A 19,646-nucleotide genomic window follows, 5' to 3' on the forward strand; every position below is an offset into this window, starting at 1 on the left:
TGGGTTTACCATTGAATTTTTTAAGAGATACTCATCTAGACTCGCCCCTTTGCTTTTGCGCATGTTCACCCATGCTAAGGAAACTTCAGTACTACCCCCCACACTTTACAATGCAAACATTGCTTTGATCCTCAAAAAAGACAGGGATCCGTTGGATATGTCATCATATCGTCCAATATCTCTTCTCCAGATGGAGACAAAAATACTCAGCAAAGTGTTGGCCAATAGAATGTGTAAATACATAGCCAGCTTAATAGACCCGGACCAGACTGGCTTTGTCCCGGGTAGACATATATATTTCAACCTACGTCGTCTTTTCAACATCATTTACCAGAAACAAAAGGATGAGTCTGTGGTTATCGCATTGGATGCCGAGAAGGCTTTTGATTACATTGAATGGAGGTACATGTTGACTGCCCTGAAATACTTTGGCTTTGGCCTAGAGTTTATTAAATGGATTGAGATCATCTATGCTCAACCTAAAGCTTCAATTCTCACTAACGGTGACATCTCACAACCATTCCATCTCCATAGGGGTGTTCGTCAGGGATGCTCTTGTTCACCCTATCTATTTAATCTAGCCATTGAGGCTCTAGCTAGTCAAATTAGGTTGAACAGGGACATTGCTCCAATTAAAATTCACAATATAGAGAATAAGATATCCCTATTTGCGGACGACATCACACTATTTATGTCACACCCCAAATCATCCATTCCACCTTTACTACAGCTAATTGATACTTTTAGCAGTTTTTCTGGCTATAAAATCAACTGGGGAAAAAGTGAACTTATGCCTATATCAGACAAAGTAGACCTAAACTTTCTACGCACCACTCCTTTTAAAATGACAAGAGACCAATTCAGAACTTTGGGTATCATTGCAACAAGGGAGCATGGGAAACTCCTCAGCAGCAACTGGGATTCTAAAATACAACAGTTAAATCAGAATATCCAATTTTGGAACACTCTGCCCATTTCTATGGTGGGTCGCATTAACGCCATAAAAATGGTTGTCCTCCCTAGATTTCTATACATCTTCCAAAATATCCCTGTCTTCATTCCCCTCTATTATTTTAAAAAGCTGGACACTATCATATCTGCCTTTATATGGAACAATAAAAAAGCCAGAATATCCAAAAAACACCTAGGGAAGTGTAGGGCAGAAGGTGGTTTTGGGTTGCCAAACTTTAAGCTATACTATTGGGGCGCTAATCTGAATGCGCTACTACACTGGCAAAATGGTATGCCAACAGTCAGTAGTCAAGGGGGCGTGCCCTCATGGCTCCAGATAGAAATATCCGCATGTGGTGCCACCTCCCTCCCAGCACTTCTTAATAACCCGGCGAAAACAAAAACACCTCCCTATATAAACAACCCTGTTATCCTTCACTCCTTAAGAATCTGGAAACAAATTCAATCTTTTCTTGATTTACCCAAAGTCTACATAGACAGTCCAATTTGTCACAACCATGCTTTCACACCTGCTTTGATGGATCCAGCCTTTTCCAGATGGAAAGCCAATAATATTGTCTTTGTAAGGGATCTGTACTCTGAAGGTAACCTAATGTCATTTCAACACCTACAACAGACATATGATTTACCGTCTGCACACTTCTTCAGGTTCCTCCAGATTAGGGATTACATCAAGACTCATATACCACACTACGAGCACATGCCCAAACACAACACACTGGACAGTCTTCGACGCCTTACACCAGGTAGCAGAGGCACAGTTTCCTTTTTATATGATATGCTAAGGGCCCATGAAGTGGTGCCCACTGACAAGTTGAAAAACTATTGGGAGCAGGAACTTAACATGGAAATTTCAATAACTGTTTGGGAGGGAATTATGGATAGAATTCACAGCAGCTCTATCAACTCTAGGCATTCTCTAATTCAATTTAAGGTAGTTCACAGACTCCATTTTTCGAAAGCCAGGCTCCATGACATATACCCCAACATTTCTCCTTTATGCGATAAATGTAAACAACAAACTGGTACTCTTACACATCAGTTTTGGTCTTGTTCTAAGCTAACTTCTTTCTGGTCTCTTATATTTGACTACATTTCAAAGGCTTTCCATAAAACTATTACACCAGACCCACTCCTTGCCATCTTTGGTTCAGTGGTGTATGATCCCAACATTACAAGCTATGAAGGGCAAGCCATTTCCCTCTGTACTCTGTTGGCCAGGCGCCTCATTTTGCAACAGTGGAAGTCAGACGCTGGCCCCCTATTCCAACAGTGGCTTAGGGAGTTGGGCAATATATTGCATATGGAAAGACTCCGCTATACGATCACCAACAAAGATAGACACTTCCGAAAAACATGGCAACCTCTGCTAGACAAATGGGCAGCCGCCAGCGAGAAAAAACAGGCCCAATGAGCAACTTCTAGCACTTGAGTTCACAACTTTTCTCTTCTTTTCCTGAACTAGTCTTGTGCATAATGTTATCTGTCAAGATTCAATCTACCCCCATATGCTGGCCTTTATTTCTTTATTTTGTATTATTTAAAAATATTTGTTAAATTTTTTTTGATTGTGTTTTCTTTTATTTATTTATTTTTATTTTCCTGAGGGTGGGGGGGTGGGGCTTTTGTTGTTTATGTTGTTGTAAAATATCAGAAAATATGAAGGATACCTTTGTAATCTTATTCTGTACAACCCCAATGTACCCTTCATTCAATAAATATATATAAAAAAAAAAATAAATAAAATCGGTGACATTCTAACTTCCATCTCTCAAGCAAGTTCTCTGTGTGAGTATATGTGAGTGTGTGCATTCATATTCCACATTCTCATATTAAATCCAAGTTAAATATTTAATAACGTAAAAAATGTGACCAAGGCCTTCTCTGTTCACATTATGTGGATGTCACAAGGCAAGCAATGCCCAACCTTGAGAAGGGCGGGGTTGCCAAGTCTCACACTTTTGGCACGAGGCACGCTTTCATTTCTTGTCTCACAGTGGTACGAGAAAAATTCCCATCAACTTCAATCCATCTCACTACAAATAAATGCACCTGTTTCGGTCAATATTTGTCAATCTCACCGATTTTCATGCCAAGTCAGCCTTGAAAGTTGGCCACTCTGATAAGGTTTATGGTACAATGTCAAGCCTTGAGAAGTTTTATGGTACTCCCATCCATATGTTTTAGGCACGATTGACCTACATTCTTAAAAGGCAGTTATATCATTTTATCATGCATTCCCTAAGCCCCCCCCTCCCTCCCTCCTTAAAAATGCTTACACATTCACCTAAAGATATCTGGGGATATCTGTCAGCTCCTTTCCTCATCAACAAGAACGGAAAATCAAACAAACCAACTAACACATTTACCTCTTTATCAAACGCATTTGTTGGATTTGACAGCAGTTTGCTTATCGGACTGGCCTTTACTTTGCCTGATTGCAATGTTACTGCCTGGTCATCTCCATGGAAATGGAGAGCTGGGGAAAAACAGGGAGGGAACTATCCAAATGCAGGAGGCTCCTGGGGCTCCACCCACTCTGCTGGGCAAATATAAAAGCACTTGTTGCATGCAGGAGGAGTCTCAGAAAAGCCGGTGTGGTCACGGAGGAGAGACTGTAACCCTGCTGTTCAAGAGAGAGCCTCAGTCGTCACGCTGAAGACCTGAACTGATGCTGTGGAACAGCTGTGCTGACTGTGCATTGGATGTTCAGTGGTGGATTAAATCTAAAACTCTTTAAGGCTCATACAGCTGCATATTAAGGTGAGCATCAACATCCAGTAACCTGGTGCTGTTACAGCACAAATGACCATTTCTAAGAGTTTATCCTGTTTCACCTAACATATGGCAATATGTTAAGAATGTATATGGAGTTTATATAAGAGTTTATACTTTTTTAACAAATATTCAGTTCTGTCAGGTAGTGTGACTGTTTACCATGTTTGGCTGTGAATATTGTGTATACTGAAAATCCCTCTCTCTCTTGTTCCACAGTTCCAAAGCTGGTCTATCACTGTGAGCTCATGTGGATGGTAGAGAAGATCCGTGTGTCGGTGGAGAGAACTAACCTGCCCCTGCCTGTCTCGGAGTACACCTTCAGAATCGGGGACATCATGTTCGGCGACAAGCACTCCGCAGAAAAGACCAAGAAGGCATCGCTGTGTCCCAACATCATCACCCCGGACACCATCCCTGAGTTCTGCATCCCTCCGAAGATCCCGTCGACCGTGGAGGCGAAGGGTGTGGAGCAGTGCAAGGTGGCCGCCGTCATGAGAATACCTACCTGTGAGAGAGGCAGCCCCAAGAGGGAGGCTCCTGGACGGGAGCTGGTCGCCCACATCATCCAGGTGGAGAGTGTGGACGATGGACCTTATGACGCCTTCAGCGATGAGGAGACCACCAACGCGGACCCCCAAAGCCAGGCGGCCCTCTCACTGCCCCACCTGGCCAAAGCCCAGACCTGCTACGGGTTTTGCACGCTCCTGGAGAGCCCGCACACCCGCAGGAAGGAGTCTTTGTTCCACAATGACCCCAGCACAAACGGGGTCCCCTTGGTGCTGCCCCGGAGCAGGTCCAACACGTACTCCCCCAGGAGCACATCCTCCACCTCCAGCTCCCCCTCCTCCCCGACCTCGCCCCACTTCAGCCTGAACAGCCTGACCACCAGGCTCTCCCCCAGGGCGTTCACCCTCAACAGGCAGGGCACGCTGGACAGTGACACCACCTCCTCCACAGAGTCCTCCCCCTTCAGCTCGCCGCTGCTGCCCCGCTGCCCGCCCAAGTGCTCCCTCTTCAAGGCTCTGAGCCACGAGCGGCTGCTGTACCGCAACATCCGCAAGACGGCCGTCTCCAGGAACAACTCGCTCTCCACAGACGAGAGCAGCTCCACGGACAACAGCCCCAACGTGCTGCGGAGGGCGTCCGAGGGCCTGGTGGAGCCCATTTCGTGTGGCTACGGCCTGGCGCCCCCCGCCATCTTCCCTATTGACCTGGTGCTGCAGCGCGAGCGCGTGATGAAGGAGAGCCTGGTGTCGGTGGGCAGGGACGGCGTGCTGCGCCTCTCGGCGGAGTACTGCCCCGAGAACCAGCGCCTCCGTGTGCGCCTCATCAGCGCTGAGGGACTCTACTCGATCGCCGTGGACCCCAAGAGCATCAACTGCAGCGTGAGCATCTCGCTGGTGCCCGGAAAGGTCCAGAAGCAGCGCAGCACGGTCATCAGAAAGAGCCGGAACCCCATCTTCAACGAAGACTTCTTCTTCGACGGGGTTTCGGAGGAGGACTTGTCTCTGTGGTCGCTGCGCTTTAAAGTGGTCAATAAAATGTGCACCATGAAGAGAGACTATATCCTGGGTGACTGTGAGCTCCCAGTCACCAGCATCATTAATGTGTAATATTACACTAATGTCCATCTTCTTGAATTGCTCTTATTTATTATCTTTGTAATATGGAAATGGCTATTTATTTACTTTTTTACATTGTGATGATTTGTTTTCTAATAAAAATTGTGAAAAAGAGAAAAACACCCGCTTGCCATATTTTTCTTTCTGATGAGGTATGATCTACTCTGAATGTAGATGCAAATCAAGAACTCGCACATTCAACAAAAACACCTGAGTTATGAATGGAATTCTCTTGGAAATCAATTCTGAGTTTTTCATGCTGTTTACATATAAAAAGCCCAGTAATTCATAATTTGAATTCATTTTACAGTAAATCTACATAAAAACTAAAGGTATTTAACTAAAACTAAACGTTCACAAAGGAGAGATTGCAACTGGCATATTATCTGACCAAGGTATCAGGTTAAATGGGTGACTGGCATGCTGTCTTACCAGATGGTTGCACATGTATTAAAGTCAGTAGATAGTTACTGCTATAATCAAACGTATAATCGTTTTGATTAGGGTTTTGAGGTAGCTCAAAAGTCATTGCAGTTACTTTTACCTGTGCCTAGGCACCATCCCAGCCACTCACACCTTTCTGCATCTGGGATGCTACATCTGACCTTCACACGAAAGGGAAGGGTTATTATATTATATAGGCAGCCATCAGACTACACAGATGGTTTTTCAATGGAAACCTTTCCCTGATAACACTGCTATCTTTTCTTATAGTAACTAGTGTCACCAAGAGATAATTAGCTGTGTACAGAAAGATATATGCACAGCATACATAAGTGAGCTCCTATAAAGGGTTCTATAAGTCTTTTTTCTGTATAATGAAACAGAAATACCTACATTGCATTTTGCATTCTCATTGCCTTGGCACTGTGTGATTGTCTACAAATAATAGAAGTTCAGATGATTTTTTACTAAAGTTCTATTTGTCCATTCTAATTAACACTTCTATCTTAAAATCTTAAGAGCAAAATGTTCCCACTGCAAAACGCACATCACTTCCTCTTTTTTAATGATTGATTTATTTGAATGATGCACCAGCTGGAATGATGGCAGAGACAGTCTCTGTGATGGCTGTGTGAACTGGTTTCAGTTGGACGGTTGGCTTAATGATAAACATGCCTTCCTCCGTTGCTGGATTGAGACAGACTCTCCCCTTTCCTCTAAGCCTGTTGTTTCCTCCTGACCTTTGGAGGGATTAAAAATATCCATGGTAACCTGAAACCTGGCTCAACCATTCTCATCAAATCAGCTGCTGGCGTTTTTTAAATGCTGACCAGTCCAGTGTCTGCTTTGTGAGCTCCGACCAACCAAACGTTACACACGGGGAGGGGTCAAACTTTATCTGTACACCGCATGTCTTTCATCTTACAGTTGCTATAACATATATACATTTCTGGAATGCTCTAAGATAGCTGCGGTCACCTTCTGATAGCCATAAAAGAGAGGCCTATGACACAACTGGTAAAGCAAGGTGTTACCAGCACCAGCATTTAAATGTGTGTGACTCACAGAGAGACTACACATACTAATACAAGTGTACAATATCATAAGTAGCTTTGGTTAAAAACATCTACTTAAATAATTAAGTGTGGATGTCTCTGGGACACCTCTGGCCCCTGTAGTCAGCAATTTAAGTGTAAAGTTGGTCCAGCAGTATGAACTAGTCAGGACGAAATACATGTGTACCACATAATCAAGGGGTGGTAAGTGGCTGCGTCATGAATTTAGCATTGCCTACAGTAATTCTAACATGACAGAATTTACGGTTGTTCAAACATCCAAGTCAACATGCCAGTAATGACTGTATCCTGTTTGTGTATCAATGACCGCAGATGGAAAATCCCATGAACATGAGTTTTGAGGGCTTTCAGAGTTGAGCCACTTCACTGGCTGATGTGTCGTGCTGCAGTAGCTTTCCAGTGTAAAGGGGCTTTGATCTTGTGAATCGTGTCATTTAAATCAAGACATTCTCATCAGCGCAAGTGTGTGTGGTCTGAGAAACAAATATCAAGGGAAGGATCCAGCATTCATCCTTTTAAAGCACGCTACATGTGTGTGCTTCAGGGTTGCTCAAAGGTAAGAGAAGGAAGGGAAACTTCCATTTGTAAATGAAGGTGATATTCTGGCGGACATCCACAAGAGACACCCAAGGGGGACACAGAGAGTCATAAACTTAGGAGAAAATATGAACCAAACATTATAATTCACCCTTCACCTGTCAGAAGGGGGGGGGGGGGGTAGCAATGAGGGTAAGAACAAAGATACACGCTTACCAACATACATTAAAACTTAGTTAACCATTATGTGAAGCCTTTGTGACACGGAATGAGACCAAATATTGTTTCTGTAGGAGGTCTAGGCACCTTTAAACTAGTCTTGATCTATATGGCACACCGAAAGTCCAATGTCCTCTGTAGAAAAACACAGTGTTTGGTGAAGTGTTTTGATCTGTTCCCAAACAATGTGATAAATCATAAATACGGTTATCAGTGGTGCACTGAAGCATTATTTTACAAGCATTCAAAAATCTGAAATAACCGGCGCTATAAAACACTGTTTTATAAGTATGTGCTTATTTAAGTCAAGTATTCTTAGTGGGCAATTTTCACATGCTTACTCATATGAAACCATCTCACAAAGTCCATTCATCTGTCCAGGATACACACTGTGGCAGATCAAACACTGAATGTGTGTGACCTATTAATGATAATTAGCTAAAACTGAATCTAGCATGAATCTGACATGACATGAAAGGTTGCTACCACGTGAGCTCATTCACATGGCTTGAGCAGCGAACAGGATATCAGGAATACATACCCCACTATCATACGTGGCACAAACACAGTCATGTAACACAGTCATTATCCAGCCATGTTTTATGCATTATTAGAAAATGTCAGATGGATTCGGAAGTGTTTGTGTATTTTTGGGCCACATTGTCAGGTCTGGTTTAAATAATGAGCTCGCATTAACTTCCTAAAAAAAGGTATTCTGTCAAGATGCTCTCTATAGAAAATAGCAGTTGCTTAGCAACTGTGTTGTTTGAAGTCAGTGACTTTGCCATCTTCATGTCTGAACACTGGAGCACAACCCTACCAATGGTAATCTCGATGACTTGTTTGGTCTTCCAACTGAATTAACGGTTCCCTCTTTGCACAGGCCATTAAGAGGGCCTCATTACTGCTTTGATTGAATATTGCTTTGATTTTGTGCTCATGTTGTGTGACCTTCAGAAACACGAGAACATTTTTGGTGACACAAATCTAACAATATAGCAAAACAAAACCCCTATCCACAGCCACCACCCCAACTTAACAGTAAGTCACCAATTCCCCTCAACACAGCTTTGTTGCCATCCTATAGTTTCCATCGTCAGTCTGCCTATAGCTGTTTACTTAGCTGAAATGCAACCAGAGCTGTGAAGCTGAGTTGGCCAGGCAGGCAGGTGGGGGGAGGGGGTGAAGTGTGTGTGTGTGTGTGTGTGTGTGTGTGTGTGTGTGGATACATCCTGCTTTCCTCAGCAGATCAGATCCGTTTCTAAAAGCATCCGCTTCAGCTCAGCTCGCTCCCCATCAGCCAGGGTTAAACATTAACGTCTGAATCGCTTCAGATGTGGGCCTGAATGCCCTCTCAGACATGAGGCTCTGCATGCTGAACACAAGGACCCCCTGCTCCTGCGCTGATTGATACAAAGGCTTTTGGGTCATCGGGTGAAATAAACACTTTATAGACAATTTGTGTTTTGAGCAGGGGCGGCTCGTCCATAAGGGCGATTGGGGCGACGCACTGCCTAGGGGAAAAGGAAAAAAAAAAAAAAAAAACTCCTTATGTATAAACGCAATATTCTTGTAAGTCGCGTAAATGACACGTACATTTAAATGTAATATTTTTTTTCTGTCGGATTCTACCACTAGACCGTCTGATCTGTCTCTGTATGTCATTGTCGAATCAGGTAACAGTCGTTCAGTCAGCCTAAAGTCGTGCTTCAAATGGCCCCACCCCTTCTGGGGCGATTTGGGGCGAAATGAAAATCGCCCCAGACCTTTCCCATTGACTCCCATGTTAAATCCATTTTTTTCACAAAACAGAGCTCTCAATGCATTCTCTATGGCTTCCGGGAGGGCTCGCCCCTCCTGGTCTTGTCATAAGTAGTGGACGTAAAAGCCTATACGAACGTCATACAGCTTCGACGGAGGCATATTCTGTCAAGATGGCTGCCCTGTCCAGTGCAATAACTCGATTCGCTCTTTGACAGAAACTCCTTTTTAGTCGGCGTACTAATGAAGATAAATTGACAACAAAACAATTAGGACTTCCTAGACCAAATGTATCCATTCAACAGGTTTCTACAAAGGGAGGGAAATCCTACATCCAAGAATTGGAACAAAAGAAAATCGCGTGGCTAATGCGGTCTGTATTTCATATACCACTGTCACTTTTCATAGGTTTTACAGTGTGTTTCACAGTTCGCTTCTTGCACTAACACTGAATAATTTTTTATGTGATGACTTATTTTGCTTTTGTAAGCCAATACTTTCAAGATCAGTCAATAAATATTGTTGTTTTTGACTTATGTTACCCCTTCTTTATGATGTTACTGGACATATCATGTGTCCTGTTAAGCTATGTTACATCATACAACATTTGAGACACGTGGATAATGAAAAAGTGGGATAATTTAATGTGGAGCCACATCATGTTTGCTTATGAAGGCTCCTGGATGCAACTTTCTTCTATAGCTTTCCACCTGTAACTTGCTACTCTAGCTATGTAGCAAGAGGGGACATATTACTGTTGTGTGCTGCCAATAGTGGACAAAAAGGTATTGCTGTATGAGTTAATCAGCTAACTTAATGTACTTACTGAATGGGTCGCCTTAATCATTATAAAAAAAAATTGCCCCCCCTGAGAATTTTTTCAGGAGCCGCCACTGGTTTTGAGTATCAATAGCAAAAAGAAATGAGGAGGCAAACATTCATAAAACATTTCTCTGGATTATCTAAGAGTATATTAGAGCAGCAATACATTCTTGCAACACTGGGTGCTAAGTCATTCTGTTACCTGTGTTACCTCAGTTCTCACATACTGTACATGTTTCGGTGGATGGGCCTTCTCACAGTTATGATATCTGTTGTAGGTTGTTTTCCACAAGGCTTGGGATTCCACCCACTGGGAAAGCCTATGATACAGTGTTCGTTATCCTTTTCAGTCGCCTACCGTCATAATTTACACAAAGCAACAGCCCCCTCTCTCTCACTCTCTTCTCTCTCCAGTTCTTATCGCTGCCCTTTGTTTTTAACATGTAAATGGCTAGCTGTCCTACGTCACAAGGCCTTTCAGGTTGAATCATCCCCATCGGTGGGACTGCCAGGCTCTCCCAGCCTCCACGTTTCATCAAGGGTTTGAAAAGTGGTTTAATGGTGGCGGCGGGGGAGTCCTCTCGGGCTCTGCTGGAAAACCCATTCTACTCATCACCTTTGTGCTCTGTGTTTGGTCAGCTGGGCTTTGCCTGGTGATGCATCGGATGTTTATGGGTGACTCCCCAGTCTGGCCGTACACTGATTAGCTTGTTAACGGATGGCTATCGTATACTCTCTCCCCCACGCAAATCCTTCAGAGAGAAGGTATTCTGAATGACTTATGTCAGGCGGGGGGCTGGAGAGACAGAGTGTGGAAGGGATCTGGTCCTGACTTGGCCAAGATGACGCGCGTTTGTCTTTTCTCTAATATGATCTATTCCAGACTCACTTCCACCGTCGAAGAGAAATATCCAGAAGACCTTATTCAATTAAATGACTGAATGAAAGTATGGAGTAGGAGTCCTCTGTACATTTAGGACCATTGGGATTTAGCCCCAGGAGAAAACACTGCATCCAGGAGGTGAACTAATGTTACCAGGGTTAAAACATCCCACTTTCCCAAGGTCAGGAAGCAGCTGACTTTGAGGCAGATTTGATCCAAATCAAGTGGACTCTGCACCAGATCTGAGACACGTCCATTCTAGTGTCAGCCACTAACTGGGAATATTCATGATCTCAATTTTCTGCTTCCAAACATGTCCTATTCAACATCCAGCGTGCAGTGTAAGTTGTTTTTAGATCTTCCTGGAAGTGTGACGACGAGACCTCTTACTGAACATCATTAATATGGATTGGTGTTTGAGAGAAATCTTGGATCCTGGACTCCAATGGGGGGGAAGAGATTGAAAGGGCCTCCTTGTGTGTCTGGTGGTTGCTTGGTTACACAGGTGCTCCTCTGTGGTCTCGGCTCTGGGCAGAGAGGGCTACTGCATGTTAATCAGGCTGTAGAGAAAGGCAGCCATCACGTGGTCACATCAAGGTGCAGGGGAAAGGTATAAGGTATTGTCGGCTTGGCTCACACTGTCATTAGCATCAACCACACATCAGGGTTTATCTCACCCTTCCAGTTTCATTCAAAACCAATAATGATCTTGCCCTAACCACATATGCACAAGACATGTGATTCCGTGCCAACTCGCGCTAGACAAGGAATGAGGAAGGATATGCCTTCTCGGAAGGATCAAGCCCAACCATTTTTTGTAAAGGAGTTGTTTGTTGTTTTTTTTTTGGTTTCTGGTAAGGATGTGGTACGATGGGTGTGGAATAAAGATGAAACATGTGACTGATGTCAACAATCCAATTATCTCTGTGTTTTGCTAAAGAAGGCCGGTTGGCAGAAAAGCTCAATGCCTGCAGGAGGCTCTTCAGGTGGAGCACTGTATATGCTCTGGTGGTCATATCAAACATGCTCACTACAGCTCTCCAAAGCAGGATGTTATGCAATCATATCAAGACCACTTTCTTGTTGTCACACCACTTAACGACAGTGAGTTCAGGACTTCATCTGACCAACATCTCAATTGCACCTCTTCCTAAGAATCTGAGAAAAAAAATAAAGGAGGTTAAATAAAGGAAATTGCCTTTTTTATTTTAAAGCGTTGCCCATAATCACAGTCTGTACAATGAATTATTTGAATAAATTCTTCTTGTGACATACATAATGTAAGTAATACAATGTGAGTAATAAAGTAAATCTAAATTATAATATCATTTAAATTGAGAACACAAAATCAAGATGTGCATTGTATTCCTGCCCCAGAGCAAACGGCAACCAGTTCCAGCTTGCTCTGACTCCTCTGTCTCCGCTTGCTCTGCCTCCTCTGTCCCAGCTTGCTCTGACTCCTCTGCCTCCGCTTGCTCTGCCTCCGCTTGCTCTGCCTCCTCTGCCTCCTCTGCCTCCGCTTGCTCTGACTCCTCTGCCTCCTCTGCCTCCGCTTGCTCTGACTCCTCTGCCCCAGCTTGCTCTGCTTCCTCTGCCTCCTCTGCCTCAGCTTGCTCTGACTCCTCTGACCCAGCTTGTCAGCACTGTGTGATGAACTACGGCCTCATCCTCGCAGCTCTCTGAGTCCCCCTCTGCCTCAACCACTGGACCTGGATCTTCTTTCTCATTTGAACAAAAAACACAGTCTTTTATCAAGGTAAAATGTTGACTCTATACTCCAAAATATTGACTCCATCTAACAACCACATTTCCAGACAATTGGTCAATGAAAATAATTAAGAACTTACTTTGCTTCTTTCCATACAACAACCTTGTGATGAAAGACCCCAGAGAAAGTTCCAAAAAACCCACCCCCAAACATGTGGCATTGTTTAAAAGCCCCAAATTCAGTAACTTGCATGGTGTGGGAGACAAATGTACAGATGTCCTCAGCAAATAAAACTATCTACAGAGTTCTGAAATACTATGAATATAATAATATTAATCATCTAAATGTATCTATCTGTCTATTTACCTTTTTCTATCTATCTTTATGTTTAGCCTGATAAAGTGGAATGGGATTGTCCAATAACAAGCAGGTTGTGACGCATGAGAAAAGCTTTGACCAGGTGACAGTAAAAGTCGTGTTTATTAATATTCCCCCCTTACCCAGTTCACATATACCACGTGTTTGCAAACCTAACAAGAGTCAACACAGACCATATTGACCACTGGGAAATTCAATAACTGTATTCGCCCATGTATTGCTAATGGACATGACATCATGACATCATAATACCGTTACCAGATAAGGCAACACAGGACCTCTAGGATTACAGCTACAAAACCAGGCCAATCTGTTTTCAATTTCAAATGCAAGCTCTTGTTTTGGAATCGACAGTGTTTATGTGTTGATCAATGTAGGTGATGTAATGTGGTTCACATGATGTGCTTCCTCATGCTGATAACATGATAACACAACTCATAAAGTCTATTTTCCTGATTGTTCTGTTCCCCAAATGTACCTCTGAGTTAGGTGGTGTTTGGACAACAACACAGTTATAATTTAGAGCAATTTAGAGCCAAAACATACTTACACACTTGCCTCCGTTCCTTCCTATCTTATTTGGGCTTTAACCTCCTGAGGCTTGCAATAGCAGCTATTTAAAGCCTGTCTTTCTTATCACTCACCTCTGTTTCAACTGCCATCGTGCAGAATACGTGTAAGGCATTCAAGACAGTGTTTGAAACAGTTTCTTCTGGATTAGCTATATCATCCAGATCCAGAGTAAGCAGAGTTAATGAATATGTGTTCACTATTTCAACACCTAAATAAAGGCCATGTTGGGGAACTACTGATATTTCCTGCTTACACCATTTAATGCCATGTTGTGACATCAGAGAGGCCTATCAGAACCCTAAGTCTCTAAATAGCATTGCTGTATGTAACTCTGCTTGCCACAAACCTTTCTCAGTGGATGGCTGATGGTCAATCAGTCAGTCAGTCAGTCAGTCAGTCAGTCAGTCAATCAATCAATCAATCAATCAATCAGTGTTGTCTGTCCAATGTAGATCCTGTTCTTGATTTTACATAGCTTAAAGGTAAATATCATGAGTTCTGCTACAACTTGCAAAACCAGGCTACACTTAATACTTGATGCTTGCATGAGAAGTCTGGATGCTCTGACGCTGTGCTGGATGTTTTGCAGTTCTTCCAGTTATACTGGCTAAATTGCTCCTCCAATTTCTTCTTCAAAGGTCCAGAGGAGAAGAACCCATATCTGGCAGAAAAAGCACAACATGTCATTGAAAACAACCTTTCAGTTACGGTCAAAAGCACTGTTGGGAATTGAAAGCTATTCCCGTCAGATTGCTCTTCCTGTTAATCTGGTTTACTGGCAATGGTTTGTGAACTTAAGAATGCCTTCTGAGAAGGTCTTTGTCTAACTCCATTGTTGGATTAACCTCATATTTACATATCTACACGTGCATATTTACACGTTCATATCTCTTTGCACAGACTTTGGACACCTTTGTCTTCCATCTTTTATCACTCCAGTTTATCACTCCAGTAAGTCTATATGCCAGCTGGAGGATTTGTTTGGACACACTTCAAGAACTGTGTTTTCACAAGTCTAAACAGTTTCACCTATCAGTGCACATTTTCTAAGAAAAACTCCAAAAGTATACCATATGCATATTTACAGTACTAGCGTGCAACCTGTATTTGCTCATCACAAATTCGACGAGGGTTTTGTTTGCAGTGCACCCAGACTTAATTAACGCCGGCATTACTTGCCTCCGATCCAGGGGCAATCATTTGGAACTAATGGCCAGGGGCATGAGAATTAGGGCTGCGTCATGCCCCTGCGTCATGCCATGTGAGAGACAGCAGATCAGTCATGCAGAGTGCCACATCTGCAGGAGGACACTTAGACCAGAGAGCCTAGGCCAGCCTCTCCATCTGTCCCCTCCGTCCCCCCGACGGACCTGCTGGGGTCTGCCGGTGCCGCGTGTCCCACAATAAATAGCTTGGATGAGTGCCTGTGATTCTGAGTATTCGTTACTGCACTCTTCCACTGACACCCTCTTCCCTGCCGAGAAATTACATTGTTGCTTTTCACAGCTCATTGCATCATCGTGATAGGAGTGTAAAAAAAGAAGATCTATAGAAGATCAGTCAATATATGCATATTATTAAGATAACAATACTACAATGTGATAACACAATGGTGAGTACACAGACAGTAATGTGGCATATATCTTCTCAGTAGTTTTGCTCATAGGAAATTGAGCCTGTAGTTAGGGCTAGCCTTTACTATGGGATTATAGCACTGCACTGTGTCTTTTGGTGTGCCATCTAATGCACCATTGTGATAGTTTTATACCTCAAATATGGCGGTGGCTTCAACGTGAACAGTGGTGAGAAGGAAATAGAAGAAGCCGGTGAAGAAGGTGAGAAGTAGTTGAGTGATGGAAAATAGTTGCAAGAAAATATTTTGGGGTATTTCATAAGAGCACTGTCTGGTTTAATCAGTGTGAGGGCAGTCTTGGGTATGATTCGTCTGTTTGCTTTGATGTGGTCACAGTGGCCCTGCTGTCTTGATTACAGAGGACATGCCATATTTTTTCAAAGCAGTTTATTTTGCCGGCCATGAATAAGGTAGATAGCTTGAGAGGCAAGCCTTCTGTAGTTAGATTTGTTTGTTCTCATTCTCTTTTTTAAATTTTTTATTTTTTTATTGTACTGACAAAATATAAATACTCTCCCATTTGCATTCCTAAGACGCTTTAGACCATCTCTACTAAGTTACTCTCTAACTTACAGAACATAGACCATAGGGCCATATAACAGTCCATGCCATGCTTGACCTATCTTCAAACATGTGGTCCGACAGATTGAGGCTGTCTGTAAGGTCACAGAACGGGCTTGAGGCACGCCCGACTTGCACGTACCAGATCCAGCTGGACTCCGCAGCACCTGCTCCCGGTTATATGGCCTCTGGAACCTCCTGAGTCATTGTAAGGAGTGCACACCAAGCGTGTCCCCCTCTGTACATAACAACCGTGTCACAATGGAGTACACCATATTGCCTTTCCTTTTCGATTGTATCTTATTTAAACAGAATGTACAGGGCCATACTGTGCTTCACGGGTCACACTACCTGTCCTGATACTACAGCAGTGCTTTTATTTTGTCCTGTCTCATAAAATGCGTTTCTAAGATAATTTCACAAAGTTTGTATGATTGAGCCTAAACTTTTGACACAAGCTTTGTTAACAAATGTGTTAAAAAAACAACAGTTAGTTGCAGAAAAAAAAAAAAAAAAATCGTTCAAAGAGCCACCATAGCCTTGTGATGAAGTTTGAAGTCAGTAATCTGAAAAAAACAAAAGTCACTTTCTTCCCAGTGACAGTCTCCCCCACAAAGGTTGTCTGGAGTGGTCTATATGCTTGTGTCTGCTGGCGATGTCTTCAGAGGGGATCTGTTTTAGGGTCATGTCAGGGTGTCAGAAAAGAGTCTGGTATCCATGTACACTGGGGCTGGTGCTTACATATAGCCTGCTTAATTACCCTGCAGGAAGTTATGTAACCATGTTCTTAATAGCCATTAAGCACAGAGCAAACAGTGAGGTGGAGGATCTGATACACTACAGCAGTGGTTCCCAACCTTGGGGTCGTGACCCCTAGTGGGGTCGCATGGAATTGAAATGGGGTCGCCTGAAATAGTAAGTGATCAATACAAAAACATATAAATAATTGTTTTTATTATAAAAATAAAAACACCACACACAATTCAAAACAACCCCTCATAAAAATCGAATTAAAATAAAATGCGGGCACTCTGCATATCTTGACTCACACGACCACACATATCAACATAAACATAACATCAAACATAAACCGCGCGCAAAGTAAGCTAGCTAGCAAGAAAATCAGAGCGAGAGAAATACAATTAAGAAAATGGAAAGATTTCTTCACCCACGCGAGTCGCCAACATCTTCAAGTGAAACTCAGAAACAGACACCAAAAAGACAGCGAAAATGTGATGAAACCTTCCTTCAGTATGGATTTACTAGCATAACTGAAAACAATGAGGAGAAGCCTAAATGTCCTGTCTACCGAGAGCATGAAACCCAACAAGCTCAAAAGACATTTTGAGACAACACATAAAGAATATGTGGGGAAACCAAAATCTTTCTTGATAGAACGCAACAGGGGCTGCATTCGCGAGTGGCGGTGGAGGAATTCTGGTTTGGCGCAAGAGAAGAGTACCCCGAGATCTCACAGTGTGCTTTAAAACTGTTGGTTCCTTTTGGAAGCACATATTTGTGTGAAGCCGGATTTAGTGCTCTTGTGTGCATGAAATCAAAGTACCGTTCGCAACTGGATGTAACGGCAGAGATGAGATGCACTCTGTCTACTATACCACCCAACTTTGAAAGGCTGCAGCGAGACATGTGCAAGCTCACCCGTCCCATTAAATATGGTGAGCCCATATTTAGCTCATATTTGTAGCCTACTTAGCCTTGTCATTGTTTGTTCAGAATGAATTAATTTGCAGCCCATAAAATCCTCACTTAATGTGGTCTAAAATTAACGTTTACTTGCAACATAGTTTGTAATTCTATTAGGCCTACTTGATTGAAAACAAATATTTTTTTGCAAAAAATTGTCAGTGTTTTGAATATCTGGGGTCACTACAGCTTTGTGATGTCAAAGTGGGGTCACAAGCCAAAAAAGGTTGGGAACCACTGCACTACAGGCATGTGACACGGCTGCAGCGAGTGTGATTGGCTGAGTAAACAAGTGTCAGCCAAATAGATTGCAAGAGGCGTTTGCATTGAGACCTTCCCTGCTGGAAAAAAAATAAAAGAATTAAAGAAAAAAATCATCCAACAGTCGTGAGGTCTTTTTCACGACACACAATGCCATCCTTGGTGTATTTAACACAGTTACATAATAACTGTGATGTCTGACACCTTTCTACACTCAGATGTTATGTAGGCAGTGAACAGTGTAAACAGTGTGAACAGTAGGCAGGCGAACAGTGTAAACAGTGTGAGGACAGTGGAGTCCCATGAATACAGCAAACAGGTCATGATAAGAAAGTCGTTTGAAATTGGCATTCGAACAGAAGCATTGTCTATCACTGTCTCTTTTTCCCCCCACAATCCGAAAGGTTTTCCTCCTCTCTCTCCATGGCAACGAAGCCGGTATAGAAGGGGAAACCATGGAGATCCAGCCTTTTATGTGTGAGGTCTTTCATCCATACTCCTACCTTATTAATGACAGCAATGCACCTCTGCTCTGTCAGAACCAGACTAGCCATGCATCCATCTTATCTGTCGCGTGCAAATAAACAAAAAACTAAGGCTTCAGCCTTGTTCATATGATGTTTCTCTCTTACGGTTGTTCATACAACATTTGTTTCAGGTGCTTGTTGATGTGTTCTTTGATTGAAAATGCTTGCTCGCAAGAAACACGTTTCATTCTGTTTGGTGAATCTCTGAATCTGGCACTGGTTTTGGGTTTGATTATTGTACATATTACATAATGCAGATACACTGCACACACATTGTGGGTCTGAGTATATTCCATGCAACAATAGCTGGGTTTTCATCCAACTCATTCACATATTTTAAGTGCATTCATGTACATTTGTCTAAAGTAAATGTAAAGTAAATGTACAGAGTAAATGTGCAAGTTCATGAAATAACAATAAGCTATTACTAAATGTATAATATCCTTTCAGGAGCCAACCTACCCCTGACATTCAATCAATTCTATTTATGAGATTTAATACGAATTAACCTGTTTCCATTAACCTTGGCTGTATTATACCCGATGCTAATTGGGAGTTAATCCACCCCCTTGTACTGAATACATTTCTTATTCGACTTAGAAGACTTTATGCAAATTCCACACAGGATTCAGACTTCAAGCGTTTCCACACAAGATTCATGTTATGAAAGGGATGCATTTTATGGAAAAGAAGACCATGTTAGTCAATCTTTATCACCTGTAATATCTGTCCCAATTTAAACTAAAAATAGTACCGTCCTTAATATGTCTGCCATTCAAGAGGAAAATTATTTCATGGCATTGTAAAAAAAAAAACTAATTGAAATGTCACACCTTCGGCTTAACCTTGTTTTAGAGCTATCTTCATGTGCCGTGTGTGTCTGCTCTCAATTTGCCATAATCCTATGACGTGCCAGGCGTCTCAGGGTAATGTGACATAAACTGAAATGAACACCAGTGACCAACACACACACTCACACACACTAGAATTTCAAAATACCTCCCAGTGATCTAGCAAGTGATAAGATTCACATTGTGGTGATTACTTGTTTTAACACATGATGGCTTGACACTTGTTATGTAACACATCAGCGTGTGGGTGCAGTAGGTTGAGGGAGTTGTGAAGCCTAAGCAGGAACAGCTGTAAATAAAGTAATCTTTTATCTCTGCTCCTTGCCCAAACTCTGC

The 19,646-nt window shown here is 42.6% G+C and overlaps 1 protein-coding gene across 1 annotated transcript; it reads left to right on the forward strand.

Annotated features, from left to right (window-relative positions):
- Positions 1 to 3,537: 3,537 nt before the first annotated feature.
- c2cd4a (C2 calcium dependent domain containing 4A) lies at positions 3,538 to 5,477 on the forward strand. Its single transcript, XM_012833558.3, has 2 exons — positions 3,538 to 3,735; positions 3,967 to 5,477. Exon 2 carries the CDS (start codon positions 3,996 to 3,998, stop codon positions 5,361 to 5,363), a length of 1,368 nt encoding a protein of 455 aa, XP_012689012.1. The 5' UTR covers positions 3,538 to 3,735; positions 3,967 to 3,995; the 3' UTR covers positions 5,364 to 5,477.
- The last annotated feature ends 14,169 nt before the right edge of the window (positions 5,478 to 19,646 follow it).

Source organism: Clupea harengus, chromosome 3 (assembly GCF_900700415.2).
Source record: "Clupea harengus chromosome 3, Ch_v2.0.2, whole genome shotgun sequence".
Lineage (NCBI taxonomy): Eukaryota > Metazoa > Chordata > Actinopteri > Clupeiformes > Clupeidae > Clupea > Clupea harengus.